Source organism: Juglans regia, chromosome 14, assembly GCF_001411555.2.
Source record: "Juglans regia cultivar Chandler chromosome 14, Walnut 2.0, whole genome shotgun sequence".
NCBI lineage: Eukaryota > Viridiplantae > Streptophyta > Magnoliopsida > Fagales > Juglandaceae > Juglans > Juglans regia.
The window spans coordinates 6,968,832-6,984,055 of NC_049914.1; the positions used below are offsets into that span (position 1 = coordinate 6,968,832).

The window sequence follows — 15,224 nt, forward strand, 5'->3', positions numbered from 1 at the left end:
AGATACTTGAACAATGAGGGCTTTAAAAGAGCTGTCTTTAGACAGAAAGCAACTGCCATCCTCCCTTTGTCTTTTGAAGAATCTAAAGGAACTGATACTTAAAGGTTGCAAACGCTTGGTTGAGCTTCCCGAGTCTATTGGACATTTGACAGGACTTGCTTTCTTGAATTTAAAAGGATGCAAGAACCTGAGTCGTCTTCCAAGAGGCATTGCTAACCTTAAATCTCTCGAAATTCTTCACTTGTCTCGCTGCTTAGAACTTGAAAATTTGCCAGAGGAATTTGGAGATATGATTGCTTTAAAGGAACTGATTGCAGACAGAACTGCCATTAAGCAACTACCATCATCTTTTGGTCTTTTGAAGAATCTAGAGGAACTGACACTCGAAGGTTGCACAAGCTTGGTTGAGCTTCCTGAAGGTATTGAACATCTGAAAGTGCTTGCTTTCCTAGACTTAAAAGGATGCAAGAACCTTGAGAGTCTTCCAAGAAACATTTCTAACTTTATTTCTGTTAGAATTCTTCGCTTGTCTGGTTGTTCAAAACTTGAAGAATTACCAGAGGAAATGGGAAATATGATCGCTTTAAGGGAGCTAATTGCGGACGGAACTGCTATTAAGCAAGTACCATCCTCCTTTGGTCTTTTGTAGAATCTAAGGCCTCGTTTGTTTTAGAAAAATATTTCATCTCATATCATCTAATTATTATAATTTTTTCAACTTTTAATATAAAATAAAATAAACAATTCAACTTTTTTAAATTTTAAAATAAAAATAATATTAAAAAATATATTTTAATAATATTTTATTTAATTTTTTAACTTTAATCTCATTTCATGAAAACAAACAAATACTGGGTACGTTTGGGTAGTGAGAAGTGTTGAGAAGTGTTGAGAATGTTTGTGAATAATAGTGAAAAAGTAATGAAAAAGTAATAATAAAATATTGAATAGTAGTAAAAAGTAGGTGAAAAGTAATGAATAGTAAAAAAATAGGTAAAAAGTAATAATAAAATAAAAAATAGTAGTGAGAGTCTCACTTGCCAAACACACCCTTAAGCTGGTACTTGAAGGTTGGTTAAGGTTCCGGAGTCCATTGGAAGTCTACATCTTGATTTTCTGAATTTAAGAGCGTGCAAATCCCTAGGAACCTTCCTGATGCCATCGGCAGTGCGCCTTTGTCTCTTACTTTATATTTGGATTATTGTACAAGTCTTCAATCGGTTTCTCTCCCTGCCTCTCTATATCGAGTAAGTGCAGTTGGCTGCACATCAATGGACGGAATCAAATTTGTCTATTAAAGAGTCCACTGGCTAGCCAAATGTTGATTTAAATGCTGATACAGATGACAAGGCTGATTAGATCTGTAAATGATATTGAGGATTGACAATCGCACTACAAGAAAAACAGGTATCTGTAGATAGTCGCAAATAAGCAGTTTTTGGACGTGAGGGTGCAATCCTCTCAAATGTATGCATGTAGGCTGGTGTGGCAATGGTGCTAAGGTATTCCGTACTCCTTTCTAGTATGGTCTAAAGTCCAAAATCTATCAATTCACAAGCAATGTTCATGTATCGAGTGAATTAAACGGAGAATATATGTATATATATATATATATATATATATATATATTTTCCCTTGTTCTTGATTTTCCTTTTGTTTCTATTTTTTTTTTCCGTTGAAAGCTTAATATTGGGGTTATTCTCTTCCCTATTCCTTGACCTCTACATCTATATCACCATCAATTTACACACTTTGGATCTGACACGATTCTTATTTTTGTCTTCAATATTCTATCTCCTCTTATTATTGGTGTTTTATATTATTTAAAAAAATATCATATATTGTTTAAATAGTTTGCAAAGCAAAAGTTTCTTTGCAAGCGATACTTGAAATGCTTTGGAAACTCAATGGGTATGTATGAGTGAATATGTTATATTAGTTTTGGAAAAAGAGAAAGAAAAGATTAAATAAAATTATATTTTAAAATAAGTATTATGTTGGAGTTTTGTGAAAGTAAATAGATAAAGTTAAAAAATTGTTTAAATGTAATTTTTTAATATCATATTTTGTTTTAAAGTTTATAAAAGTTGTATTGATTTTTGTGTGTAAGTAATAATTAGATGAAAATGTTAAAAATTTGAAATTGAAAAGCGGATATTTGGGAATAAAATTATAGAAAGTTTGAGAATATTGAGAATTTATGCTTGCCAAACATGCCCTCACCTTAACTTGCTTCAACTAGATAAAACAATGAAGAGATAAAAGTAGTCAATAAAGCAAATTATGTAAAACCCTTTTCTTTCTAGTTTTAACGGAAGACTAGTGCTGGTTTGGGTAGGAAGATGAAATGAAAATTTTGTGAATATTAATATAAGATAGTTTGTGAATAGTAATGAGATAATTTGAATTGTGTGTTTTTTTGGGTTTTGACAAAGGAGAAAAAAAAAATTGAATAAAAAATATTATAAAGTTAAAATATTATTAAAATGTATATTATTTTTGTTTGAAAATTTGAAAAATTTAAACTTTTTATTTGTTGTTTGAAAGTTTGAGAAAGTTGTAATGATTATTGAAAATTTTATATTTGAATTATCTTTAGGAAGTAGATGGTATGAGATGAGAATTTTGATATGAAATATATTTCAAAACAAGCCCTCATACCTAATTTGGATAGTAGATGAGATGTAAGAAATATGTAAATAGTAGTGAGTAGTAGTGAAATATTTTGAGTTAAGATTTGTATTAAGTTTTGGAAAATGAGATAAAAAGTTGAATAAAAATATTATAAAATTACAATATTGATAGAATATTATTTTTGTTTTGTGATTTAAAAAAATTGAATCGTTTTATTTTGTTTTATATGGAAGTTTAAGACACCTGTAATGATTAGATGAAAAAATATGTAAGAAAAATTGGAAAGTATTTGTGTTTGAGTAATGTTTGAATATTGAGATGTGGTGAGATCTGTTAACATCTTCGACTATAACCTTTTTTCAATTGAATATATGTGTAACTTAAAGTACTAAAAGAACTCCTTGAGCACTCTCATTGAATTAGCCAAAGTTAAAGGACAGTTTTGATAAATGTAAGATAAATTTGACTTTTGACTATTCCATTCACATAAATCTCCACATTGGAATAGCTATTTTTTTATTATATAATAATAAAATAATATAAGATGAATTTTATTTTGATTATTTACATTAAATCTCTACATTAGATTATATATTTATTCATTATATGGTAATGAATAACTACTAATTTCAAAAATATTTAATTTTTTTAATTATTAATTTATTTAATTTTATCATATTTTACTATTCTACTTATTATATGTTAATTAATAATCATGTTCTTATTAAATTAATATATCACTAAGTCAAATTAATATATTAATTGTGATAAAATATGTGATAGAAAGAAATGGAGAGATAAATAATTAATAAAATATGTATTTGATGTATGTACAGTAAAATGTGAGTATATTTTACTCTTTAATAACTAAATACTCATTAGATTTAACATTTAGATAATCCAATGAGAATGCTCTAAACAACAATTTCTTTATGATGAATCTCTATCACAGACCCTAGCATAGGGAGAAGCGACGGCCTCACATTCTCTCTTTAAAAAGAAAGATGTTAGGATTAAGAAAAGAGTTCAGAGGAAAAGAATTCTTCTCGTTCTTGATGATTGTTTTCCGGATACTGGTATTAGTATTCTCGTAAAGAGATCTCTTGTGACAATCGATTATCAAATAAGTTGAGAATGCATGATTTTATTCGAGGTATGGGAAGAGAGATTGTTTGTAAATAGTCATCTAATGATCTAGGAAAACAGAGCAGATTGTGGTTACACAAGCTGAGGAGATGCATTGCTAATCCAATTTTCCATGTTGCTAGGGAATGGAAACAGTGGAGGGTATCATTTTCAATTTGCCTGCACATGTAGATGTGCATTTGAAAACTGAAGCATTTGCAAAGATGAAGAACTTGAGATTGTTTGAAATCAATGTTGTTCATCTCACAAGAAGTTTCCAACATATTTCCAAAGAGTTAAAATGGCTTGTTGAGGAATAGAATCAGTTTTATGAGATGAGTTAGGTCATGAATTTCTTCATGATATCAGAACTTGCCACATGACGAATGGAGCTCACACTACTTACTACATGACAAGAACCAAAAACAAATACTGGCTTGCACGTGAGAGAGAGTGTTGAGAAATAATCTCATATTGCATGTGGACAAGGTTTTGAACATGTTTATAAGAAATAAACAATCCTCTCTTAAAGAACCGATTTTACGAGATAAGTTAGGTCATGAAGTTTCTTCACGGCTTTGCTAGCACAAGTGCCCTATGGAATTTTGATCGCTAAGTTTTTATCTAAAGAACCTTGTTGTGCTTGAGTTGCAGCATAGTGATATCAAAAAAGGGCGGGAGGAAAACAGAGTATAGCCAGCTTTACTATGTCTTATGTTCCTCTATCAATATTCAATTCATAACTCAACAACTTAAAAGTTAATCTCAGCAATTGGGAAAATCTCATCAAATCACCGGACTTCTTTAAAGTCCCACATCTGGAGATACTAATACTTGAAGGTTGTACAAGCTTGGTGGAGCTTCATGAATCTATTGAGCATCTGAAAAGACTTGTTTCGCTGAACTTGAAAGGATGCAAGAGCCTTAGGAATCTGTCACAATGAGCATGTTTGGCTTAAAATCACTTGAACCTTCATCTGGGATATCCCAAAAAGCGTTTAGGAATCTGTCACAATGAGCTTCCCTTTTTGGATTTTGTTCTTTGGGAAAACTAGTTCTAAGTAACTGCAATTTGTCTGAAGACGTGTCAAAAATGGATATAGATGCTTAGATGCTTGTTGTTGTCTTCCGTCCATTTTAGGGCCCCCCGCAAATGTAGTAGTCCTATGTCTATGTGGCTGACATCGGTCGAAATTCAAGGCTTAAGTTTGGAATCAACTTCAACAATGGATATAGTTAAATGCTACAAGGAGCGGTCTTCTTCAAGTTTGGCGGGCGCCCTCGCCTCTAAAATTCAGTAAGACCTGAAGAAAGAAATTGAGGCATCGTTGGCTTTATTAATGGCTTTCCGGGAAAAATGTGATCTTTCCCGGAAAGAAATTTTGATTGATTAGTAATCCAATAAAAGGCAAGTGAAAGTCAATGTTTTGTTCCAGTCTTTTGGGGGCATTTGACTTGTGGTAATACATTTTTTGGTAGATTTTAGCAAATTTTAGTTGTCTGGCAAGTTGTATTTGTAGGACAGAAATTGTTGCCAAAACTAACTAACTAATCCAAAGTTTAGATTTGGGTTTTCTTTTATTACTGATTTAGATTTATTGTATAGGTTGGTTTTATTTATCTGGTTTTTTTGATGTGTGTGATGGTTTTATTAAATATCTATAAATCTCACGTGTCCTGTTTATTATCATGATATTCTTTCATCATGGCATTTAATAAAATTAGCATACTGTTCTCTTTTCAAAACAAAAAAAAAAAAAAAAAAACCAAAGCTAACTAACTAAACTCACATGCATGCTTATAATTTTATCATCACCGTCGTATTAATTCAACCCTCAAAAGTCAAAACCAATTTTTAAGTCCGTCACCGCCTACGCTTGATCATGTGCAATTTACACAGGCACGTTGACAAAAAAGATGCTGCATTTTTTAAGTGAATGGAAGAAATTCCAGTCAACTTAAACTGCGTTAACGCTAAACTATAGCAACTGCAAGTAGCTATAAGAAACAACCACCAACGTGCCCAAATTGAACTCCTTGTGGGTGAACCCATCTCTCTCGAGCTCTGTCTCTTTCCTCCTCTTTTTCGTTACCCAGAAACTCAAATCCAAATTATGTCTCAGCAATATATAAACCCAGAAATTAAGCGTTAAAATCTACCATTTTTCCTTGACGTCCCCTCATTTCTCACTTCTCCTTCCATTGTCATTACCGAAACCACCATTTTTGTTTACAAACTAGCACCACATGGATCACCAAGAAGAGGTCCAAACCACCACTGCGAGACCAAGCTTGAAGCTGAGGCTGGAGCCGGAATTCGAAGATTGCGAGCGTCTCGTACTTGTCCAAGACGGAAACAACAACGGTACCGTCTCACTCATCACAGATATATATACATTATATATATATATATGTGTGTGTGTGTGTGTGTGTGTGTGTGATTAGTTACATGTTCTACAAAAAAAAAAAAAACCGAGTGTGTATGTATAATTTTGTGTACATTGTGGCTGGATTATTTATATATCTATTTATTTTATTGGGTATTCCTCGAGTTTATGTTAAATTTAAGAATTATATGGCCTCTTTGATTTATGTGCTCAATTATGCAATTTTATCACACGCCGAGTTTCTTCGATCTCGGGGGATTTGATCGAACTCGGGGGATTATATGGCCTCGTGATGATCCCCTGATCAATCTTTTCACTTTTTGGTGTGAACTCTTTCCTCCAAAGATGTTTATAGCAAATGCTTATCATTTTTCGGTGTACTTCAAAAAAATCTTCGTTCCCCCACATTAAGCTATCAACGGATTGTCTCCTTTTTCAGTGCAATCAACCACATCCTTTTCAACGGCAGCTCAAACCCTGCCATCATCTTCCAAACATCCTTCGAAACATTGGAATCAGGCGAGGACACCCGCAAAACCTTCACCGATCATCTTTACTCTGCCTTAATTAAAGCTGGAATTCACACTTTTCGAGACGAAGACGCGCTTCATAAAGGAGAAAACATATCTACTGAACTTTTAAATGCGATTCGTGGATCAAGTATTTCGATTGCGGTCTTCTCCAAAAGCTATGCTTCTTCTCGATGGTGTCTCGATGAGCTTGTTGAGATCTTGCGCTGTACGAAAACCAGGGGCCACTCTGTTTTACCTGTATTCTATCGTGTTGACCCCTCAGATGTTAGAAATCAAATCGGGACTTTTACAGAAGCATTTGCAAGGCATGAAAAGCGGTTTTCGACAGATATGGAGAGAATACATAGGTGGAGAGCAGCTCTTACTGAGGCTGCCAACTATGCCGGCTGGAATCTCGACAGCTTCGCAAATGGGTACTATTCTACGTTCTTTTCTTGTAACCAAAGTAAAAAGCATATAATAATGTGATCACAAGTTTTCTCTCTCCATTCATTTCTTTATTTTAAAACATCCCAACATTATTTTTAATCTTAGACACCCCACCGAAAAGAAAGGAAAGGCTGTATTTATGGGGGAAACTACAAAGTTTCACTCTAGTTCCATTTTAATTGTTTTGATCATCAGGTATGAGGCAAAGTTTGTCGAGAAAATTGTTGAAGAAGTTCTGAGCAAACTGAATGTTGCACATTTCCACGTTGCCAAACACCCAGTGGGGATCGTTTCTCGTGTTGAAAAGATGAAAGCTTTATTAAATCTTGGAACAAGTGATCTCATTCGAGTTGTGGGCATATATGGAATGGGGGGAATCGGTAAAACAACAGTTGCAAAAGCTGTCTATAATCAAATATATGAGGAATTCGAGGGAAGTAGTTTTCTTTCAAACATTAAAGAATCCTCCGGGAAGTACAATGGTTTAGTCGGTTTACAAAAACAACTTCTTCGTGATATCTTGAAATATCGGAAGGATTTGGAGTTTGGCAATGTTGATAGAGGATTCAATTTGATTAAGGAAAGACTTCATGGAAAAAAGGTTCTTATCGTACTTGATGATGTGAATCAGTTGGAACAAATACATACATTCGTTGGGAATTGTGAATGGTTTGGTTCTGGAACTAGAGTCATTGTAACGACCAGAGATGAGCATTTGCTAGAAAAATCAACAGCGCATGAAAAGTATAAAGTTGAAGAATTGACTCATTCAGACTCTCTTGAACTTCTTAGTTGGCATGCCTTCAACATGCCTCATCCGAAAGAAAATTATGATGAACTTTCCATTAGTATAGCAAATTATGCTGGAGGACTTCCATTAGCCCTTGAAGTATTGGGAGCTCATCTATTTAATAGAAGTATTATTCAATGGAGAAGCACATTGGAGAAATTAGAAAAAATTCCTCACAGCGAGATACAGCAAAAACTCAAAATAAGCTTTGATTCCCTGGGCGATGATAGGATCAAGGATATATTTCTTGATATCGCATGTTTCTTTATTGGTATGGACAAAGAATATGCCACCAAAATATTCCATGGGTGTGGCTTTTTTCCAGATATTGACCTCAACATCCTCATCGAGAGGTCCCTTGTGACGGTTGATTTCATAAATAAGCTTAGAATGCATGATTTGATTCGAGATATGGGAAGGGAGATTATTCGTGAAACGTCACCCAAGAATCCTGGAAGACATAGTAGGCTATGGTTTCACGAGGATGTGCTAAGCGTACTAAAAAAGCAGTTGGTAAGAGACATTTACATTTGTATAACCATGTGCAAAAACCGATCACATGAACAGGGAAAGAAAGTTATTTTTATGCATGAGAATTATTTCTCCTTACATAGGTTGAGGTTATGTGTTGCTATAATCTAACTTTCTATTTTTATCAGGGATCGGATGCAGTGGAGGGTCTCGTCCTAAATTTACCAAAACTTGAAGATGTATGTTTCAAAACTGAAGCATTTGCAAATATGAAGAATTTGAGGTTGCTGCAGATCAATAATCTACATCTCACAGGATGCTTTGAGCATCTTTCCAAGGAGCTGAGATGGCTTAGTTGGCACAAGTGCCCCCTGAAATTTCTGCCGCCAAACTTTGATCTAGCGAACCTTGTTGTACTTGACATGCAACGTAGTAATGTCAAACAAGTTTGGAAAGAGAACAGGGTATGGCAAATCTAAATCTGGCCAGTTCTTATTCCTCTTTTGATGTTAACTTCAGAACGCACAAGAGTTTTTTTTTTTTTAAATGATCTTGTTTTGGCAGGTACTCAACAAGTTGAAAGTTCTTAATCTCAGCCATTCTAAAAATCTCTTCAAGTTACCAGACTTCGTAAAAGTCCCAAATCTGGAGACACTGATAGTTGAGGGTTGCATAAGCTTGGTTGAGCTTGACGAGTCTGTTGGATATTTGAAAGGACTTGTTTTGCTGAGTTTGAAAGGATGCAAAAGCCTAAAGAATCTTCCGGAAGGCATTTGTAGGTTAAAGACCCTCGAAACTCTTAACTTGCTCGGTTGTTTAATTCTAGACAAGTTACCTGAGAAATTAGGGAATATGAAGGCTTTAAAAGAACTGCATATAGAGAGAACTGCTATTAAGCAATTACCATCGTCTTTTGGTCCTATGAATGCTGAATCATCGTCTTCAAGCAATGGACAATCCTCAGAATCTGGGTTATCATCGTGGATATTACCGAAGAGCTTGAACCCCATTAATATGCTCCGAGTTTTGGGAAAACTAGTTCTCAGTAACTGCAATCTGTCTAAAGATGAGATTCCCTTGGATGTTGGGAGTTTATTTTCACTCCAATATTTGGATTTATCACAAAATAATTTCCGTGAACTCCCACATTCAATTGGTCGGCTTTCTAAATTACAATCTTTATATATTGCTCAGTGTGGGTCTCTTAACTCAATTTCCCAACTCCCTGCAAATTTAGTGGTCCTATTTGCATATGACTGCTCGTCATTGGAAAGAATCTCAATTTTGCCATGTTCACAATTAGTTTCTGTTGGCCTTGGTAATTGCTGCAAACTGGTTGAGATTCAGGGCCTAAATTTGGATTCTAATTCGATCGTTGATGTGGTTGGGTGCAACAATATATCATCTGATCTTAGGAAGAGTCTTGTCCAGGTTCGTTCTCCCTCTCCCTCTCTCTCTCTCTCTCTCTCTCTCTCTCTCTTCCTAACAATGATGTGAGCCATTTATTTTTCGTTTTTGGACAGTGTCCGGCGGCCAACTCCACTCGGTGTAATCGTTTTACTTTCCTACCTGGCAGCGAGATTCCAAATTGGTTCAGCCACCAGGGAATTGGGTCTTCGATATCCTTCAGTACACCTTCACTTTTGGAGGGTAAGATTTGCATATTTATTGTCTGTGCTGTTTATGCATACAAAGAACCCCTTCCTTTGATGCCTCTGGTTAACGTGATTATTGATAATAAGACAAGAGGCTACCGAGAGGCTCTTTTGCCAGCCAAAGATTTTTTTTACCAGGAGACAATTCAGATAATATCCTTCTATTTCGGTGGCATGTTGTAAGAAATCAAGTGGTGGTGCGCGGATTTCCCGAAGAAGTACTTCTTTTGGAGATTGGAAATGGAGAGGAAATGAAGGTGTCCTTTGAACTTGAAAACTTCGCTGAAGTGAAGAGGTGTGGAGTTCATCTAGTGGTTGAAGAACCAATAGAAACGGGTGAATATGGAAGTGCAGTCGAATATGTTGATTCTAGTACTGGTGCAGATGATAAAGTCTCGGAACTTGATGGTTGCGATAAACAGTGAGGTCTTTGAAAGTGATGTATTTTAGTATAGATGTTGGCGTCTCTGAAGGTTTCTGCAGTCGTTGGGTGCTGTTGCATTTCTCTGCTGCTTTTTGTTCTCTGTTATGCTGCTGCTGTTGTGTTCCTTTCTGCTGCCATTTGTTATTCTCATTTGTTGCTGTTGCTGCTCTTTGATGCATTGTGTTCGATCTCTGTTGTGCTGCCCTACTACCGCACTTCTCTGCTGAGCTGTTGTGCTTGCTGCTCCTTATTCTAGAAATTATGCAGGATCCTTCAAGCTGTATATTGCCTGTTGCTTGGATGCATTTATGTTCTGCAGCTTTGTGGTTTATTCAGCTGCTTTGTACATTGTATTAATAAATTTGGAGGTACAGTTCCTCTTCCTAAAAAGGATTCCTTTTCACATGAATAGATTAATCTTATGTGAAGAGAAGGGTTATATATTGATACATATCTCATTGTTGGAGTTCAATATTCCAAGGCAAGCTGATTAGCCCAAGATTCTTGATACGCATTGAAAAGCCATATTACAAATTTATGTGATACGTTAGATTTATTTTATAATCAAATTAACTTTATAATATATCACATCATGACATGTAAGTTTACGAGTTTATTTTTATAAAATTATGTTGTGACTAGAATATTTCCCTTTTAATTAACCATGAGAGTTTATAGCTTAATCCTCACTTAGCTCCCATCTTTCAAAATATGTTATTTTTCTGTTATATTTTACTGGATATATATACATGTATAAATTAATAAAAAAAATTAAAATAGTTTATGGAATTATCAATCACAGATTCAAACCTCCAAAGATTATCCAGCTGATCACCAATGTGATTGAGAAGGCAAACAGCTTAAAATAAACAACCATATAGACAGAGGGGCACATGGCAGTTAGATTAGAAACTTGGAAAAGTCTACGTGAATATAAAACACCAGCAGGATGCGCATGCTAATTTTAGCCTCCATTAACAAAGGAACTTGTTAGAATAAATGGCTAGGGATGTAACCGGTCCGGTCCGGTCCGGTTTTGGATAAAATCTAAGATCGAACTAGTATGTACCGATTTTGTATTTTTCAAAACCGATTACGCACCGGTTACCTTCCTAAATCGGTACTTCCGGTTTTACTGGTTTCCGGTTCGGTCCGGTCCGGTTTTTCGGTTTTTTTAAAATGTAAATTTCACAATTTGTCATTAAAAATTTGTTTATAAAAAAAAAATTGATTTAAAAAAAACTGTTTTATACTTTTATTAATATATTAGACTATATAATAGTATTAATATTAGACTATTAGTATAGTTATAAGTTATATATTAGTATTAGTTATAAACTTTTAGTGATTTAGTTTAACATTTTATGTAATAATTTATAAATTATAATAATAAATTATTTCATATATGAATATATATATTATATATAAAATTTCATATAAAAATTTATAATTATATATTATATATAAAATTTATATATATTAATATTTAATATATAAAAAATATTTTGTATAAAATTAATATATAAAAATATTATTTTTTATTTTTTTAATCAACCGGTCCGGTCCAAAAAAATCCAGAATCGGACCAGAACCGACCGGTTTTTAAGTTTTAAAAATCAGTTTCAGATCAGACCGATTCAAAATCGATAAAATCGATCCGATTTGATCCAATTTGATTTAATTTTTCGATTTAAATTTACACTCAGAGTGACCCGACCCAACTCACGTTGGCGAATGAATAGGCCGCCCTGTTTCAGCTTCATCCTCGTAATCAGCAGAGTTTGTGTTTTTTTCAGGATTTTGGACACGCAAAACCAGGTACGTACCTGTCCCCATCAAACCTTCTTCATGGCTGGTTTCACTTCGGCAGTGTAAAGCACTCTTTTTGTATTATATAAAAATTATAAATTATTTGAAAGACTTGTTTTAAAAATGAGTTTTATCTTATCCTGTAAATTCTTTTTTATTCATATTTTATTTCATTTTCTTTTACTTTGATTTTTATAATATAAGCAAATACTTTTTATTGAAATGAGATTTCATTTTCTCTTAAAAAGTATCTTAGAAATATTTTTAAACCAATTTTTCATATTTTAATTTTATTTTTAATTTTTATTTGGCTTATATATTTTTTTTCCGTATATAAGACTGAATTATTTTACATTGTATATAAAAAAAATTGTAAATATAAAAAAAATAAAGATATTATAAATTAATTTATTGATAGAAAAAAAATATTTAAATGATATAAAAAAATAGATAAATTGATTGTTGATATATTATAAAAATTATTATGTAAAATAGAAAAATTAAATTTTAATAATATATTTTAAAAAATAAGAAAAAGAATTCATTGCGAATGAATGAAAGAAACAACATGTCACGGGAGTTGGAACTTGGAAGGATTTCAAGATAATGAATGGGTACAAGTTGATGAGAAATACTCATTTTGTTAAGCACGATAGGCCTCAGATTTCGAGATGAAAAAAGTTTTCCAAGTTTTCTGGCTAATCATACGGCATCGCGTGTTTATTGCTGCATGTTTTGAGAGATGTATTCAATAGTTTTTACCTAATGTAGATAGAGAGAAAGATGCCACGTACAGGTAGATCTTTTAAACTGATGATTGCAAAACCTGCATGCAAAAAAATAGTAATCGGTGAATAATAAAAAATTCTATATATAAGATATTATTTATTATCTCATATCATATATTTTATGAAAAATACTTCACATTTTATGAAAAAAAAATTATAGATATAAAATGTGAAAGTGAATAATAATTGATGTATAGAATTACTAATTTAAAATTATTGAGATGGCACAAACACATTTATAACATATATAATATTATATATATATATATATATATATATATATATATATAGCATTCGGGTTTTAGAATTTGCTTTTGTAATTCTTTTTATTTTTTGGGTTTTACCCACAAGATTATATCCAACATGTTGCACCATAATAAAAAAAAAATGGAAATTAGATTCCTGTAAGAGCAAGAAGTACAGGATTCTTTAACAGAAGCCCCGGTCTAATTTATCCCCTTGGTGCTTTTTTTTTTTTTAATTTAATAGTTAAATAAGTGATTATTAATAAATTTATATATATATATATTTTACTTTTTCTTATTAAGAATACTAAAAATTAAAAAACTTTAAACTAGCGATACGCACAACTATAAATGGGCGGTTCACTAGCAGGACTCTTAAGTGTAGTTTAGATAGTAAGATTAGAAGAGACGATTTTAGATAAAAGTTGAATAAAATATTGATAGAATATTATTTTTTAATATTATTATTATTTTAAAATTTCAAAAATTAAATTATTTATTATAATTTATGTAAAAATTTAAAAAATTATAATTATGATATGAAATAAAATAAAATAATGCTAGAGTCACTGCTGGGATCCCATTGGGCTCTTTATGTGTGTGTGTGTGTTTTTTTTTTTTTTTGTTCATTTTTTACATAGATTTTTTTAATACTTTTAAATATTTAAAAAAAATCACAAAATCATTGAAAAAAACTTATTTAATAACGAAGTGTTTTTTAATTTGTTTTTTAATGATTAATATTTTTTATTAGCTCCAATGGAAAGATAAATATTTTTTTTACATGTTGTAAATTTTTTTTTTATATTTTGAAAATATTTAAAAATGTTAAAAAATTTAAGTAAAATAAAATATATAAAAAAATACATAAAGAGCCCATTGAGAGCCGCATCGGTGGTTCGAGCATTATCCAATAAAATAACACGAAAAGTCAAGTTTTTTTGGATAACTGGCAGAGTTGGGTAGCGGCTGAGAAAGAAGAGGGAATCAATTTAGGATAGTGATAGAGTTATTATATAATTTTATTAATAATTATTTTCTTAGCTATTAAGTATAATAAAAAATAAAATAAGTAATAAATAAATAATAAGAAAAAATAACACTATCATTTTCCATCAATTTAAGAGGTCAGATTAGAATAGGAAGGAGTAGTAGGATAATCATAGAAGAAGTTACCGACGACTACTATGCTCCAAGTCGCAGTTGGGCTAATCGTAATTTCAGAGCGTTCCTTCTTTTCGGGGGTCTTGGATTTTCGACTGCGGAAAGATGGCTTTGGACGTAAATGTTTTTTAGGGAAAAATATATGTTACTAAGTTGGAATATATTTAATAAAATATTTATTTTTCATAATTTATTTTAAAAAAATAAATTTATAAAACAAATTTTATCGTTCAAATAATATGAAAAATATACTCGAATAAATTAATTATTTTGAGGGAAGTTTTGAAGCTATCCGCCTGACTCAATTTTCTCGAACAATAACTTGTTATGAAATAATGATGTTTTTTATAGTTATTTATTTTATAAAGAAATAAATAAATAATCCTTTATTTAAGATATGATTGTAAAACTAATTATGGATGGGTTCAGTTATTATCAATTTTCATATTAAACTCACTTTTTGCTCTTATTTTAAAAAAATTTGTTACTGATCATCATTCGTACACAATAACAATATATTTATTTTATTAATTTTTTGTGTGATTCTTCTTAAACTAATCAAGTTTTTCCACTCATCATTCATATACCATATATTTAGTAGGAGAAAAAAATTAAAAAAATTATGTGTGGTATGTAATGTGAGAATGATGAATAAAATTTTTCTATTTTAAATTATATTACACTATTTAATAGTTTTTAAATTTATATTTTAAATAATTCTATTTGATCTAATTATTAATAAATATTAAATAATATAACATAAAAGATAA

General features: G+C 31.8%; 1 protein-coding gene across 1 annotated transcript; it reads left to right on the top strand.

The window, feature by feature from the left end:
- The first annotated feature begins 4,985 nt into the window (after positions 1-4,985).
- LOC109002116 (disease resistance protein RUN1-like) lies at positions 4,986-10,828 on the top strand. Its single transcript, XM_018979722.2, has 6 exons — positions 4,986-5,056; positions 6,586-7,092; positions 7,304-8,411; positions 8,558-8,833; positions 8,934-9,800; positions 9,893-10,828. The coding sequence occupies exons 1-6, from the start codon at positions 4,986-4,988 to the stop codon at positions 10,205-10,207; spliced, it is 3,144 nt and encodes a 1,047-aa protein (XP_018835267.1). The 3' UTR covers positions 10,208-10,828.
- The last annotated feature ends 4,396 nt before the right edge of the window (positions 10,829-15,224 follow it).